This window comes from Corapipo altera, unplaced genomic scaffold, assembly GCF_003945725.1.
Source record: "Corapipo altera isolate COAL_440 unplaced genomic scaffold, ASM394572v1 308, whole genome shotgun sequence".
Lineage (NCBI taxonomy): Eukaryota > Metazoa > Chordata > Aves > Passeriformes > Pipridae > Corapipo > Corapipo altera.
The window spans coordinates 6,056,083-6,071,628 of NW_020884925.1; the positions used below are offsets into that span (position 1 = coordinate 6,056,083).

General features: G+C 52.0%; 1 protein-coding gene across 1 annotated transcript; it reads left to right on the plus strand.

The window, feature by feature from the left end:
• The first annotated feature begins 1,943 nt into the window (after positions 1-1,943).
• Positions 1,944-6,500, plus strand: LOC113953896. The gene is made up of 6 exons (XM_027657564.1): positions 1,944-2,339; positions 3,212-3,321; positions 3,439-3,563; positions 4,732-4,776; positions 4,966-5,053; positions 6,075-6,500. Exons 1-6 carry the CDS (start codon positions 1,944-1,946, stop codon positions 6,370-6,372), a joined length of 1,062 nt encoding a protein of 353 aa, XP_027513365.1. The 3' UTR covers positions 6,373-6,500.
• The last annotated feature ends 9,046 nt before the right edge of the window (positions 6,501-15,546 follow it).

A 15,546-nucleotide genomic window follows, 5' to 3' on the forward strand; every position in this document is an offset into this window, starting at 1 on the left:
TAAAAAAAGAAAAATAAATTAAAAAATAAAAACAAAAGTAAAACAAAAGAAAAAATGAAATAAAAGATAGGAAATAAAAATAAAATAAAATAACAGAATTGAAAAATATATATAATAAAAAAATCATGGCCAGGCTTCGCGAACGAAGATTTAGGAAGGCTCTATCCACGTTAGTTATAAGCACGCTGGTGGCTAATGAGGCCAATACGAGATAGACATGTCTGATTGCAAAAGGCACAGCAGAAAGACTCCTTAGGTGGTATATTCTGCAGGGCATGATTCTTTCTGTGTTGTCTTTTCTCCTCAAGGGTGATCCTGTGTGTGTTCTCAAAGGAAACGGCAGCATTATAGATGGTGTGTCTCCAAACCTCCCGAGTGGAGGCCAGAGTAGACCAGTTATGGTGATCAATATGGCTGAGGCCATATTGATGTTGTTTCAGGGAGTCCTTGTATCATCTCTTCGGGGCTCCTCTCATGTGGCAGCCGGTGGCAAGTTCACCATAAAGCAGGATCTTAGGGAGGCGGTGGTTGGTCCTTCATCCTGGAGACGTGCCCTGCCCAGCACAGCTGTGTTCTCAGCAACATGGTCTCAATACTTGTGACTGCTGCTTGTTCTAGAACAGATGTATTGGTCACATAATCTGACCAGTGGATGTTTAGGATTGTACAGAGGCAGCGTTGATGGAAGCGTTCCAGGAGACGCAGGTGGTGGGGGTAGATGACCCATGATTCAGAACCATACAAGAGAGTAGACAGCACTATGGCTCTGTAAACACTGATCTTGGTACTTTTCTTCAAGTGTTTATTACACCATACTCTTTTGTGGAGTTTTCCAAAAGCTCTCTATGCCTTTGCTAACCTGTTGTCTATCTCTCCGTCAATCTTACCATCCGAGGAGATGAGGCTGCCTAGGTAATTAAACTGTTGGACTGATTTGAGCTCTGATTGGCCAATGGTGATGTGGGGATGATGGGGGACTTCCTGAGGTGCAAGTTGATAGAGAACTTCCGTCTTCTTTAAGCTGACTTCCAGCCCAAAGAGCTCAGCAGCGTCTGTAAAGCAGGATGTTAAACGCTGCAGAGCTGCTTCTGTGTGAGCGACAAAGGCGGCGTCATCAGCATAGCAGCCTTATAATACAAAAATAAAGAATATTAAAAGGAACGGACGGGAATCGCTGCTGCTGCCGCCTGGTGGTGACCTTGAGATACTGCGCGTGCGCGATGACTCGCGCGTGACACCTCGTGACTGAAACCGGTACTGCAGCAAAGAGCTGTACGCATGAGCACTTGCTCCACCAAAGCCGAGTGTCATGTGATAAGCGCATGCTCAGTAACAAAAGGATCCAATGAATCACGTTGTGAGAAAAGGCAAGGCAATAGCTTTCGCGCATGCGCCGTCATTTGCAAGACGCCCTCGGTCACGTGGTCACTAAGGGCGGCCCTGTACAGATGATGCATGCGCAGTGACTTTGATGACTCTGCAGTGCTGCCTGCTGGTACAAGGGCAGCACTGCAGCGAAGGGACCAGCGCAGTGCCTGCCGCGGCTGCCCTTAAGTCCCTTAGGCCGTGCGCGCACCGAGGGGAAGGGCAGCGGAAAACGGCGAACAGGCAGCGGCCCAGCGGAGCCCGCGGGGAGGGCGGCCGGGCCGGCACCGAGCGGGGAAGGAGCGGCCGCGATGGGGCCTGGGCTGTTCCCAGGGCACGCCGGGACCTATGATCTCTCGTCTCTCCCGGGGGGGAAATAAAATGAACATTTTGAGATAAAACCGCGGAAATTAGTGAGGGACATTCTGAGGGTAAAATCGGGGACCGGAAGTCAGGGCAGTCCCCTGAGCGAAAGTCCTCCAATGCCATACTAAAGATGGCGGTCTTTGGCAAGTTCTCCAAGACCACACTAAAGATGGCGCTGCCCGGACCGGAAGTCTTCCAAGGCCACAGCAAAAATGGCGGGACGAGGCCCCCTCGCCTCAGAGAGGCGTGCCTTCGCTTGCCTGAGCTCCATCCCGTCCCCGACCCCACGCCGTGCTCGTAGCGCCGTCTTGGCGCGGTGCTTCCCAGCGTGGGGACAGGGCGGGGCGCTCGCCGGCGCCGGGTGCGGGCGGCAGATTCTCGGGCGGCGGCAGGCACCGGCGCGGGCAGCCACGGTCGGGGACGCGGCTCAGGCGCGAGGACCCCTGGCAGAGCGCGGGCCCGACGCTGAGGCGGCTCGGCGTCCGCACTCGGCGCCCCTGTCCCGTAGTCTCCCACCCCGTCACTTTCCCGTCCCGCTCCGTCCCGTGGTGCCGCATTCAGATGTACCCTGGGATTCCAGTTCCTCGGGGGGATCTGTGCTGACTCAGGTACAGAGGAAGTGTATCTTGGAGTACCCGTTTGTTCACCCGTTGGGCTCGGAAGAGACACAAGGGATATGAAATCCCAGGGAAACTACACTTGCTGTAGGGCCTGGAGTGAGAAGCAGCCGAAGCTGTTTGCTCTTTGCTCGTTCCCGAGCTTCCCCTCAGTTCCCTGGGACTCTAGGTAATCACACCTCATCTTGGCTTTGCCAGGAGCCTTGCTGAAGAGTTTCAAAGCGTGGCACTGAGATTTTCTGTAGTTGGAATTGATTTCTCTTTCAAGACACGTCTCGCTGGGCAGTCTGTGTTTTAACACTTCCCAGGACAGGATAATTGCAGTGGAAGAAAGCAGAGGAAGCCCAGAGCCTGGACTGCGAAGGCCCAGGCCTCTGCCAAGCCTCTGCCAGCCTCTGCCCAGCCAAGCTACTTGGTGTTGATTGTGCCTAGTGCTGGTGCCACACTGTCTGCTCAGGGCTTGTTCCTCACCGTTCAGTTCCCAATGAGAGGGGAGCAAGAGACAGAAAATCCCACTGCTACTGGGGCTGAACTGTCTCCAGTGCCTGGGGTCTGGGCAGGACTTTGCCCCAATGCCTGCATTGCTCTGCAGCGACCGGGGAGGGATCCCAAAAGTCATCCCCCCACGCTGTGCTGCACAGCACAGCAGGGGCTGGGTAGCCCGGTTCCCAGCTGGGGGACCCCAGGGGAGGCCGTGGTGGGACTGAGGGGCTGCTGCTCTCTGGTGATCTCTGGGTTTGCCCTGGAATTCCAAAGGCTCTGCCTGCGTGGGGGGATGAGGCAAAGGTGACTCTAAATTGCTTTATTGTTTAGTGTTCTGGTGCTGAGCTAATGCTTTTGGCTTGTTCTGTGTCAATTCCCAGCCTCACTTAGGGCTTCCTGTGGAGCATGAAGTGCTGCTGCCGGGAAAGAGAAATCCTTTGGGAAGCTGGGATACAAACAGCAACTCTGTGAATTGCTCAGCTTTTCATAGGTAAGAGCAGGTTTTAGGGAAGAAACCCTTCTAGTGAGTAATCAGAACAGAACGGTGGAAGCCAAGAGTCTTTGACTTCGGCAGTGCACGTAATTTTCTTGTGCTCCTCTCTTTCAGGACAGGGAAAATCATTGACTTGGGTCCAGTGATGCCAAATGCGTTGGGGTGTGAGCAGCCAAAGGCAACAGGCTCCAGCCCTGCTGACCAGCACTGGGGGCACCTGGTCCTGCCTGTGGGGTGGGGTAAGTCAGACGGACACATTTCTCTTCTTCTGGCGGTTGGCATTAGCTCTCTGGAAAATGGCTCTGTTTCCCACTCCAGGCTGGTCTTTGCCATGTGTGCTGGGAAGGGTCACGAGGAAGAGAAGGGGCAAAGGGCCAGGTGAACGTGCGGTCACAGAGCTGTGGGGTTGGGCTGTGCTGAGAGGGGCAGGTGGGTCCCCGTTGGTGAGCCTGAGCCTTGGCTTGGGGGTTCAGGAGCCCGGGGGGCTGAGCTCAGGGAGTGTTTGCAGCTCTGCCAGGGATGGAGCTGACGCAGCACTGGGGGAGAGCCTGGAGCTGGGCTGGGCTGTGGGACAGGTGCAGGGGAGCTGTGGGAGGGTTTGGGACTCCTTGGAGGGAAAGGAGGGATGGATGGGCTGGATGGAGCCACGGGCTTGTGCTCATGGGAACACACTTGTCCAGGGCGCTGGCATCCGGGTCAAACTCCAGTTCCCCTCGTGTCCAGGGATGCAGAGTCTGAGGGATTGGATTTCCCTGTGGGTTTGCAGGACACCAGGAATGAGAGGAAATGCGGTGCCAGAGCTGTGTCCCACTGGGTTGTGTTTCCCTCTGAGGACAGAGAGCCTGTGGGCTGAGGTAAGGTTGCTGTGAGTGTTGGGATGAGCAATGCAGGGAAGGAGGAGCTCGAAATTCCAGGTGCTGATGGAACCATTGCCTTAGGTGTGTTTAGTTTGTGTCTGTGGGAGCTGGGATTCGGGCTGGAGACCTGTTGTTGAGAACAAAGGGTGTAGTAAACGTGTTCCATGGATGTGTAACGATGGACTGAGAAGCAGGGAAAGGGAGTATTTCTAAACTGTATGAATATTCCCGCAGATGTGGGATGGAGCAGCGATGGGGGTGATTGAGTTTGTCCTGGGCCAAAATTCTCTTGAATGTTTCCAAGCAGAAGTGGGAGGTTGTCTTGCCCTTCCCCAAAGCACTGCAGGCACATGGGAGTAGCTCAGTGCTGGCCCAGTTCTGAGACATAACCATGTGGGTGAGGTTTAAGTCTTAATGACAACACTATTGTCTCTTGATGGCAAAGACTGGGCCTTACAGTCCCAGCCTGATGAGGGAGAACAGGAACTTCTGTTCTTCATGGCAAACCTTCTGTTACTCCTTATGCAGTTTTTTCTTTCCGTCGTAGGAGTTGCTGTCCAGAATCTCTCCAACAAAACCTGTTGGAAAGTTAGAGGTAGGATTTGAATTTGGGTGTATTCCCTACAAACTCCTGCAAAGCCTGAAGGTCAGGGCTGATGACTGCTCTTAACAAAAGTTTATTAATATTCTGTCAGATTTCCCTCAGCTCTGGGCAGGACAGGTAAGGGTTAAGGTCGGCAATTGTGCAGGTAAGACCTGTTGATTTCTCCTGTGCGTGTGTCAGTTTGGCAGGGCTGGGACAAGGAGGACTCGTGCGAGCACCTCCAGAGACAGTGGGAACAGGAGCGTGCTGCGGAGAAGGAAAATTCCAGGTGGTAGGTGCTGAGAAATTTGTACTTCCCTTGTCCTGTGCTCTGCACTTAGTTATGTGTCAGCTGCAGAAATTTCCTGGGGACCCTGGGAAATGATCCCTGATCTGCTGAAAAGTGAGAGAATCCTGCTGTCAAAATGCAGCCCCTGAGGAGGGGCCCAAAAGAGCAGGACCTGGGTATACAAGTGTGGGAGAAACAAGGGAGAGAGCAATGTCTGGGTCATCCTCTGCGTCCAGGAGGGAGAGCACCAGGAAAGGCCATGGACTAAACCACTGAAGTGCTGTTCCCCAGGGAGCCCCTGCACAGCACTGAACTTGCTCCTGCACTTGCTGTCCCTTTCCCAGCGGAGCCGAAGCGTCAGGTGTGAGTGTTGCGGGGATGGAGCTGCCAAGGACAAACTGGGAGGGTGTTTGCAAAGCAGGGGGGTAGAATGAAGTCTTCACTTGCTTTATTTACCTCATTCCACAGAATTGGCACGAGAGGAAATACCTCAGAGGGGCTTACCTCCAAATAAGCCCTGAATATCCCAGGAGGTTTCAGCTGGGAGAAAGAAAACCACCCTAAAAATAGCCAGTGGGGATCATCAGGTTTTCCAGCCAAGGAAAACAAGGACAGTGATGAGGGAGTAGGGTTCCAATTAATAATGATTTGATGGGAATGATTTCTGTATGTTTTACAGTCCTTTTTATTCCTGGAATGATTTTAAAATTATGGCCAAAACAATCAACTAATTTGGAGATTTTGTTTTTGAGGGGAAATGACACAAAATAAATGCAGGGAGAGAGTGTGGAATCATCCTGGCATCCTGGAGTGGTTTGGGTTGGAAGGGACCTTGGGGATCATCTCCTTCCACCCCCTGCCATGGGCAGGGACACCTTCCACTAGACTGTCCAGCCTGGCCTTGGACACTTCCAGGGATGGGGCAGCCACAGCTTCTCTGTGCAACCTGTGCCAGGGCCTCCCCACCTTCCTAGGGAAGAATGTCTTCCTGATGTGCGATATTTCCCTTTTTTCTCTGCAGGAAGTGGGCTGTGACAAGGGGATGTCCTCCCACTAGGCTGAGGATCAGGGCGGGCTCTGCCCAGGGGATGACTGCCGCTGCTGGACAGGGAAGAGCACCTTTGCCCCCACCCCCGGCAAACTGGGAAGGAGTAACATCTACCTGCAGCTGGCTGGAGTTCCTGTTGGCTCTGGGCTTTCTGTCCACAGGCCGAGGATCATGGCCAGAGTCCTTCAAACCTGGGGAACAGTGGCCTTCACACCATCCCTGCAGCCCGTCCAGGGCAGACTGTTGCTCATCGGCCCCTGATCGCAGGTAGATATGGAAGTGATGGTGTTTAGGGAATGCTGATTGTATTTCCCTAACTTTGACAACGCAGTCATTAAAAAGAGAAAAGTAACAAGTCTATGGAAATCCCCCGCACTTGGGAGCTTCTGGTGCTCTGGATTAAATCTTGGCTGTATAATGTTAAAACTGTGGGCGAGGGGCGGTGCCGGAGGGGTCCGGCCCGGGGGGTCCCTTCCCCGCGGGGTCGCAGCCGCAGGGCCCGCCCCCGCCCCGCGCGGCCCCTCCCGTCGCTGGGGGCTGCGGCCGCTCCCGGCACTGCCGAGGCTGCTGGGGAGGGACCGGCCTGTGCTGGGGGCAGGGTGGGTTATTCCTTGTGTTCGAGGGCGGCAGCGGGAGCGGCGCTGCGGGGCGGGACGGGACGGGACGGGACGGGCGGGAGGTGCCGGGTGACGGCGGGGAAGCCGCGGCGAGGCCCGGGGGCTGCAGTTCTCGGGGCTTAGTGGGGGGAGCTGGGGGTTGGCACCGTGCGATTTTGGGGTGGTTTTTTCCCGCGTTTTTGGTTTCCTTTTCGACCACTGCGGTGCTGGGCAGAAAAGGCTGGAAAAGAAAGACGGGGAGTGGCTTCCCGACTCGTTTTGGAGACATTTGCCACCTTCAGAGGAGGCACAAATCCCCACGGAGCTGACCAAGAGGTGCGGAGAGTGCAGCTGGGTGCAGCGAACTGGGGTGGGGCTGTGACCAGGAGAGGGTGTGCGCAGTGCCCCAAAACCCGCACCCAAAACAGCCCAGAGCCAAGAGCTCCCAGCTGGCGCCGGCCCCTCTCCCAGCGCCCCTTATCGCGCGCCCGCCCTCCGCGCCCGCTCTGAGCACGCGCCGCTCTGTGGCAAAGTGGCGGTCCCGGGGGTCGCAGAGGACGCCGCGGGACCGGCAGTAGCCGGAGGTGTGCGGGTGTCCGGGGGGCTGCGGTGGCTGGTTGGGGCTCGGCTCGGCTCCCGGGGGTGGCAGGGCTCACTGTGGAGCGCTCAATGCCCGTTTCGTGCGGGGGCTCGTCGGTAACTCCCTCCTCGGGAAATGACCCGCCCTGCGGTTTCTCCTGTCCCCAGGTGGGAGGGAGGTAGCACAGAGCTTGCGGACAAAGCCCTCGTGCAGGGCTGCGCTCCGTCAGCAGCGGCTGGCAGTAAAGTAGGGAGGTGCACCGGGGTGGGCGCAGCGGCAGTCACGTCTAGGGTCGGCACGAGAATCGCCGCCGAGCCAGGGATCAGCTGCCCCAGCCAGCCTCTCCCGCGGGCAGCTCTGTTTTCTGGGCTGTTGGTTGTTGAAGCCCCTGCAGAGAGACAGATGTGACACAGACACCTCTCTGGAGGTGTGAGCTCAGGACAGAGCGAGGTGGCTCGCACGGGCAAGGGCAGCCTCTTGCTGCTGCTGCTGCTGGACCGGTTTTCAACCCAAAAAGGGAGGGAGATTTTGGGGCTGAATCGTTCCCAGGGATGTGTCTGGTTGAACGAGGTGCATCACAGCAACATTCAAAAAGCCTCAAATCCTGGAATTTGGGTCTTTCCAGTGACTGCTCGGTGGAAGCTCTTTGGAGAGAGGGGAGTCACGGCAGGTGTGCTGTCCCACAGTCGGAGGGCAGGCGGCATCGCTTCCACGTGTGCTCCCAGAGAACCGCCACCTCTCCGAGGCTGGGAGAAGGAGAGCGGCAGGCGGATTTCTTGGCTGCGCCAGGTGGAGGGAATCCCTCACCCCCCGCCCCGTGGCCTGCCGGGGAGAACCGGCACCTGCTGCTGCCGGTGCCCGGGTGCACGTGCCCGGCGTCCCGGCGCTGCCGGATCCTGCCCGTCCGTTCCTTGTGGCGGAGCGCGGCCGGGGGAGCTGGGCATCCGCGGCTCAGGGGCCGCGCTGCCGCGGGGGGGGTAAGTACTCCCCTGCCCGCAGGCGTGCGCTTGAATAGCTCCGTCATCCCTTGGGAGCTGCAGCCCGGGAATTTGTGTTTTCCAACGCTGCGGGCTCCTGGCGTCGATGGGTACAGGACAGGGAACACAGGCATGGAAAAGGGGGGAGGGGACACGTGACAAGGGAAAGTGTTTCGCTGTTACAAGGGACCTGGTGGCATGTTTTGTTGTGGATATTATTATAAGAGACCTGGTCCTGTATGTGCAATGTGTAACTATGGATGTTGTTACAAGGTAAAATGGTTCTTTATGCGGGATGTTTTAGTTCTGTTTCCAAAAGGCTTTGAGGGGAGAGCTAATGTGCTCCCCAAAAGTCTCTGAGAAGGGCAGTTCAAGCAGTACCTATGCAATTTTGGGGTTTAGGCTTTTGTTTTTATGTTTCTGTCTTCTCACACTTGTTGTAGCGTATGCTACAGATCTCTGCCCTGAGAATTCCATGCTTTGCTGTAAAACTTTCTCCCATCTCCTGGCTGGTTCCCCCTGCTTTTTTATTCTTGTCCCTTTCCCCCTCAGTTTCACTGGCCTGTACATCTTAAAACATTTAGCAGTGTATTTTTCTGGCCTCTTGAGAAAAAAAAATTAACGACTACCGTAAATAAGGAACTTTTTCTTTTCTTTTCTTTTTTTTTTTTGTGCTTTGGTACAAGGAGCTAAAAATATTTTTAGAACACTGATTTTGTCAACGTGGTTGGTGACCACTGAAACCACTGAGCAGCCTCATTGTTCTGTGGTGCTTTTTTCTGTTTGTGCCATAGTGAGATCATCATGAAATAATTTACCAGCATGTATCACCCACCTTTGGTAGTGTTTGTGGGCCGAGGACATGTGTGCTGTGTTGTTCAGCTATTGCTGTATTTCAAGTACAATCCTCTTTCAAACTTCTAGCTCAGGCATAAGCTGACTTTTTTCTTTTATTTTTTTTTAGGATTAAGTGTTAATAGAGTCCCAGAATGCTTTGGTTTGGAAGGGACCTGAAAGATCAGTTCCTTCCAACCCCCTGCAATTGCGACTGCCTTGGTGGTTTCTGCATGAGACGGAAAACTCCTTGGGCAGATGCCTTTGGGATTTCTGCTTTGCTGCTCCTCTCCATCCCCCGCCTGCTGCTGTGACACTGCTGTCCCATGGAAAGGACTTGATAGGGCTGTTTCCCACCCCCAGTGATCTCAGTGAAGGAAAACAATGTGAGTCTTTTGGGCCACTGCTGGGACCTAGGGCTTGGGTAGTTCATCCAGGGAGGGGTTGGATCCTGACACTGTGCTGGTTTAAAGGTAAACCGGCAGGGGAAATGAACCCAACTCAAAAGAGAGATTATAAGTCAGAATAACAATTAAATAATACAGTAAATACAATTATACAGACAAACAATTGGTTTTAACCCACAAAACCCAAACGTATAACCCAGCACCCTGGGGCATGAACAGAGTGGTGTTTGTTGGGCCCCCTGAGTCCAAAGTAAAAGGAGAGGGAAAACCTGTTGGTGAGAGTGCTGTTGCAGTCCAGTTGAGAGTGGTGGTCACAGTTCTTCTCTGGATCCCACAAGTGGTAAAAAAGTCCCAAGACTCCAAGATTATATATATCCTCAGGTTCAGGCAGGAATGCCCAGTACCTCCCTCAGGGCAGGGAGTTCCACAATGGCTGTGAGGACAGGAGCATCCTCCTATCTTACAGGCCTCTTAACACCCAGCTTGTAGCCTGAGGGGTCAGGCGTGCTCTGGGCAGGTGGTTTAAATGGTCTGTTGATAACAGTTTCTGGGAAAACCTCGTGGAAGGCTATAGAATACACAGTTTTGGGTTACACCCATACGGTGATGAAGTGGTCCCAGCTGTTCTAACTAGGACAGACACACATTAGTCAGCTGGTAAGTGACTTCTCGTGTTATCTTTGGAACATAAACTTCTGTTTAATGGTTTGGGCAATATCTGCCTGAGGCTAATACTTGTAGAGAAGCAAGATTCAGGATGGGAACAGTTCCAGGCATGGAGAAAAGCATACAGCAATCGACAGGACTTTCATATGGACTTTACTGTTACTATGTGGTTTCATTGTATCCATGCTATACAGTGCACAACTGCACATGCCCAGGCTTCCTCCTCCCCCTTTTGCCTGTGCCCTGTTCTGATTTGCTGCCCTGTTTGTCTGTCTGATAGCCCACCCTTTGTTCTGCCCCTTTTTCCCTGGCGGGAGGTTTTAAGAATCAAACGCCTGAATAAAGAAGTCTGCTTGCACCAGTCCTCGTGTCATGTCCCCTCTTCGCTATCGGACCGCGACAACAAATACTCATCCCGGTGGGTTCCCACAGCCAGACCTGCTCCCCATGTGCCTTGCCCTGAGCAGTTGTGCTCTCCTTGGCTCTTGCACAGCAGCAGCTTCAAGCTCTAATTGCCAAAAAGCACTGAAATGCCTGGGCTGCCTTTGGGCTCATGGGTGAGCCAGTGGCTGTTGGGTGTAGCTGCTGCATTTACTGTAGGCTTCCCTAATTCCCATTTTCTTTGTAGGGTTCGTCTGTGGGAACCAATCAGCAAGGCAGGGCTCAGGAAGTGAGTTAGGGCAGGAGTAAAGGTAAACACAAAGACAGGGGTCATTCTTAGGATGCTTCTCTGGTTTTGTAGTTGTGGTTTCAATGTTGCAGGGTTTGCTCAAGAGCTGAGTCTCCTCCTTTGTGTGCAGGAAGGCTCCTCTTGACCAATATTTGCACAATTAGCTGCAGGGTAGCTACGCATTGCACATCTTGCTTTGGACCACAGTGCCAATAGTTTCTCTCCCCTGGTTTTGTGAGTTCCTCTGCGTCCTTCACCTCTGCCTTTGGAATGTCTGTTGCTTAGTTGAATAGTGTTACCAGGTAAGGCATGGGCTCGAGAGAAATGGTGGCACTTCCTTTGCAAATGGTGAAAATGAGCACATGTTGAGGGCAATGAATTTGAGAGGGCTGGAGGCAGTGCTTTTTTTTTCCCTTTGGGACTCTTGGTGAAGCAGGCTGAAACTTTTCTGGCCTTAGTGTCATGTCTGAAGTCAAGGGAAGGGTGATAGGGAAAATAAACAGAAATAAGAGTAGTTCCTTTAAAAATACTTTGTGTTTTCACCCAGTAAAAAAAAAAAGGGGGGGCACCCCATCAGATAGTTTGTTTTGGGCTTCTTTTGGCTAAGAACAAAGAAATGCAGAGTTTGAGAGACAGCCAGAAGCACAACATGCCGCCTGTTCATTGTGACAGGATGTCCATGTGTTTCTTTGGGATCTGAAATGAAGGGACTTGAGGCAGAGTTCTGTTTTATTTTCCCTGACAGAGGCAAATTGGAAATCATATTTATTATTATTATTAGGCCATCTCCAAATGAGCTCATGGTTGTTTTTTCTGGTTTTACCTTCTACTGTCCCTTCCATTTGCAGTCCTGCTCCCCTGCTGCCCACCTTGAACTGCCTTTGGTACTGCCCTGGTCACTGGCGTGGTTTCTGTGTCTGCACGGGGGGTTCCTGAGGGCCCTTCCAGCCCAAAGCATTCCATGACTCGATGCTGAGCAGTGTGTGTCCGTGGAGCCTGCAGTGGCAGAGGGACAGCAAGTGGCACGGGGAGGCTGTTCAGGGTGAGGGATCCGCTATCTCTGCGCCTCAGGGTTTGGTGCTGTACCCGGTGTCACCAGCACATGTCACCCCCACCAAGGCTCCGCATCCCGGCTGTCGCATCTGCTGAGCGTGATGAGCAGAACCTGGCTCTTGGTTCCATCAGCCAGAGGAGGGAATGAGCCCTGGTGCTGGCCATTGGGGGGGGATTGGAGTGGTGTTACCATCTGCTCTCTTCCCTTTTGCACTGTGTGATTCTGCCTTGATCAGAGAAGGTATAAAATTAAGCAGGAGGGGGAGCTCGTTTCCTTTCTGTGAACTCCAGGCTTGAGACAGCTGCAGAGCAGCTTGTTTTCAAATATTCCTACCAAACACAGTCAACTTGAAGCTCCCTCGGGCACCTTTGGATCCTTCTGTGCTGCTGCTCCTCTGCTCCTTTACCTGGGAGCTATGGGCTCTGGAACACCTGGCTACTGGGTGGGTTTTTACCTGTACAAGATTTTTTTTTCTTAGAAAAGCGATCAGGTCCAATGAAAACATGTTCTGTTTACAAACCACACAGAAGCAGATGTTTTGGTACACTAGTTAATAGGATGGTTTGTGGAAGATGCCAGGAGGTGAATTAGTTGGTTCAGCTGGAGAATTGTGCCAGTTGGTAACATCAATGCTCAGTGCTGATAATCCTGGACCGTTTTGTTCTGATGCTTAAAGCTTTGTGCCATGTTTTCTGTTGTCCTGCTCCTATGTCTGCCTCTCAGTTAGTGTTTTCCAACTCAGTCCCTCTTTGGGAAAATAAAGCCTCTTTGGGAAAATAAAGCCTCTCTCACCTACCTCCGGTCTTTCTTTTGTGCAAATAGCAACTCTCTCAGTGTGCAAATGGCCATGTAGCCATGCTACCACGTTTTTGATATGTTCTGCTAAGGAGCAAATAACTGCTGACAGTTCATTGACTGTCCTTATTTTGATTTCGTTAGCCCCAAGTCGAGTGGGGTAGGATAGGCGTCCGTGGGCTGCTTAGGGATTCCTCGGACATTGGTAGACACTTAAGTGCTTCCTGGGCTTTTCCTGAACTTGTGATGGCTGCACACTCCAGTGGAAAAGACACAGAAGGCAGTCTGAGACTGTAGAGATCAGTTCAGTGACAGCAGTGTGCCAAGTGATGTCTGCAGCATAAGCCTCTCAGACAGGTAAAGCAACACCTTCCTTTCTTGAGCGTGGGCCTAGGAGAGGTTTAGGTCACCACAAGCAAGAAACCAATGAATTTTTGTTTCCCTCTTCAGACTACTGCCAGCTGTGTACCATCCACAATGTCTGTTGCCTCGATAAATGTAAATGAAATTTGCTAAATCTACCAGAAAAGCAAAAGCATCTCCAGCTTGTATGGCTGAAGATAGAACATGAAGGTGTACATCCTAGTACTGGGTGTGAATCCTGGTAGTTTGGGGTTGTGTGGTGCCTCTGGTCCTTCAGAAGTCGGGGCAAGGCTGAAGGAAGGAGGGAAGCCCCCACGGCTGCAGGTGAGGACAAGATTGTCTGTTTCAAACCTGCTTAGTCTAGAATTGGGAAAAATGGGAGAAAAAATTTTCTCCCTCTTTCTGTCCGGCACTGGGCAGAAGTTTAAGATGGTGCTGCACTGAGCTCTTTATTTTGTGGTATATGTTTTTTCCCTTGGTTTTTAATTTATTTCTAAGTGATGCAGTGAGGAGCAGAAATGAGTGTGTGTGTTTGCTTCCCAGCAAATCCAGATGTGACGTGGAAAGCATAAGTGAGGATTTCCAGCCTTGACTGCCCAGGCAGTCTGGAAAAGCTTAGTAGCTGAACAATAGGTATTTGTATTACGTGTGTGTTTCTCTCTGGGGACCATTGAGTTCACTGTGTGTGAAAGTCGTCCCTGAAGAAGCAACCCTGAACAGTTTTTGATAATTGCAAGTGTAACGTCCTTAACGTTCTTAAGACAAGACAATATTAAGAATGTCTTTCAAGAGGCCCATGTCTGTTTGGGTGGCTTTGTACTCTAGACAGTGGATTTGTTAGACTGGCAGAAATGCTTGTCCACCTGGAAGTGTGCTGCCATAATCAATATTCCCTGCTTAAGAATTAATTGGGTTTTTTAACTTTTTTTTTCTTCTGTACAGATTGTGGATAGTTTGGGGAAAATATCTGTGATAACTAAATGAAATGTGTTTAAGTATTTCCTTTCTAGAGGGGTGGCTTGTTATTTTGTTATGAATCCTCAAGGAAATGAAACCAGAGTCTGATTTGCCATTGGGTCCCTGCAGTTCATAATCTGCTGGACCAGGGTTTTTTTGGACAAGATAGCTATTAACAAAGTGCAAACTCTATCTAAGATGAGCTAAATAGCTACAAAAGAGAAATGGTTTCCAAAGAATTGGATATCTGTTTTCTTTTGGAGTAGCTTTGCCTAAGGCAGGGATGCTCCAGTGTCTGCACCTTCTTCCAACTTCTTCCCGCGAAGGTGCCACACGAGCACACGTCCCCAGAGCGCCAAACTTGGGGTGTTGTGTATGAAGTGAAAAGCAAAACAGCTTTCCTCCTCTGCAGTAGCTCAAGGTTTGCAGTCCTGTGCCAGGTAGTTGTTCTGAGCTGCAGTATTTCCCTGTGCTGAAGCCGAGGGAGAACCAGAGAACCCCCGGCCCACACCAGGGACTAGACAGGATTTTCTGCCCAACCCCCTCCAACCCAGTGAGGGGCAGGTTGGGAACGAGGTCCTGTGAGGGCTCTGCCTACCTTTTCATCCTCTCTGTATACGTATTGAGAAGAACTTGTTGTTGCCAGCCTGAGTCAAATGAAAATATATTGGTGTGTTAAGGGAAAATATAAATATGTTGTTTTAGTAGGAAGCATTGGGCTTTACAGATAAAGCAAAGGTGGTTCTCTGTGGGCAGAATCTATTTTCTGTTTGGGTTCTACTGCACAAAATTAACATCAGTTTAAAGGCATAGAAGGATACCTTTAAGATCTTGGATCTTAAAGACCTTGGAGCATGTGAATCTCTTTCCCTGCACCATCCCCAAGAGGTCTAGTCTTGGTACTCGCTGGAATACTTACTGATTTCTCAAACTTTTGTTCTATACTAGAACAGTTCTGGCAGTGGGAGCAGCTGATGACAATTGTTTGTAATAGACCCTAAAAAGCCCTCCCAGTCTGTGTTTATGAAACAGCTTGAGTGCTTTTTCACTGGCTTCTTAGGGCTTAAATCCAGAGTTTGAAATGATGCCTTGTGGTTGAGTGAGTGTCTTCCTGCTGAATTCAGCAGGCATTCGGTGAATTTGGGCTTCTGCAGGTGAATTCAGCCTGGTGTTGTGCTTTTGTTTGTTTCCGTACTTGGGACAGTGAACCAAATGTCTTTTTCCCTCGCCATGGGCGCTCTGAGGAGACCAAATGTCCAGAATGGTGCCGGTGACTTTGCTTGTGCGCCTGCTGGGTGGAGGAGCTGGTTTGGCTCTGTGTGGCCCTGCTCTGGAGGCCGGCAGGGCGCTCTCTGGGTGCCCAGCAGCGCTGCCCTGGGAGCAGAGCAGCCCACGCTGGGCTGTTCCTCAGGGCAGCTCTTGTACTCTCTCTGATCCCTTGCAGCGGAGGAGGTGGACCAGCTGAAGAGCCTGTTGCAGCCAAAGCAGTGCGAGCTGGTGCTGGCCGTGCTGAAAGCAGAGGAACTGCCCTGCCACCAGAGATGCT

Bases quoted from the DNA above. Each gene is read 5' to 3' on its own strand.
- LOC113953896 (XM_027657564.1), top strand. From the start codon at position 1,944: ATGGCGGGACGAGGCCCCCTCGCCTCAGAGAGGCGTGCCTTCGCTTGC. The intron at 4,777-4,965 runs GTAGGATTTGAA...TGCGTGTGTCAG, and splicing joins AACCTGTTGGAAAGTTAGAG to TTTGGCAGGGCTGGGACAAG. The intron at 5,054-6,074 runs GTGGTAGGTGCT...TTTTCTCTGCAG, and splicing joins GCGGAGAAGGAAAATTCCAG to GAAGTGGGCTGTGACAAGGG.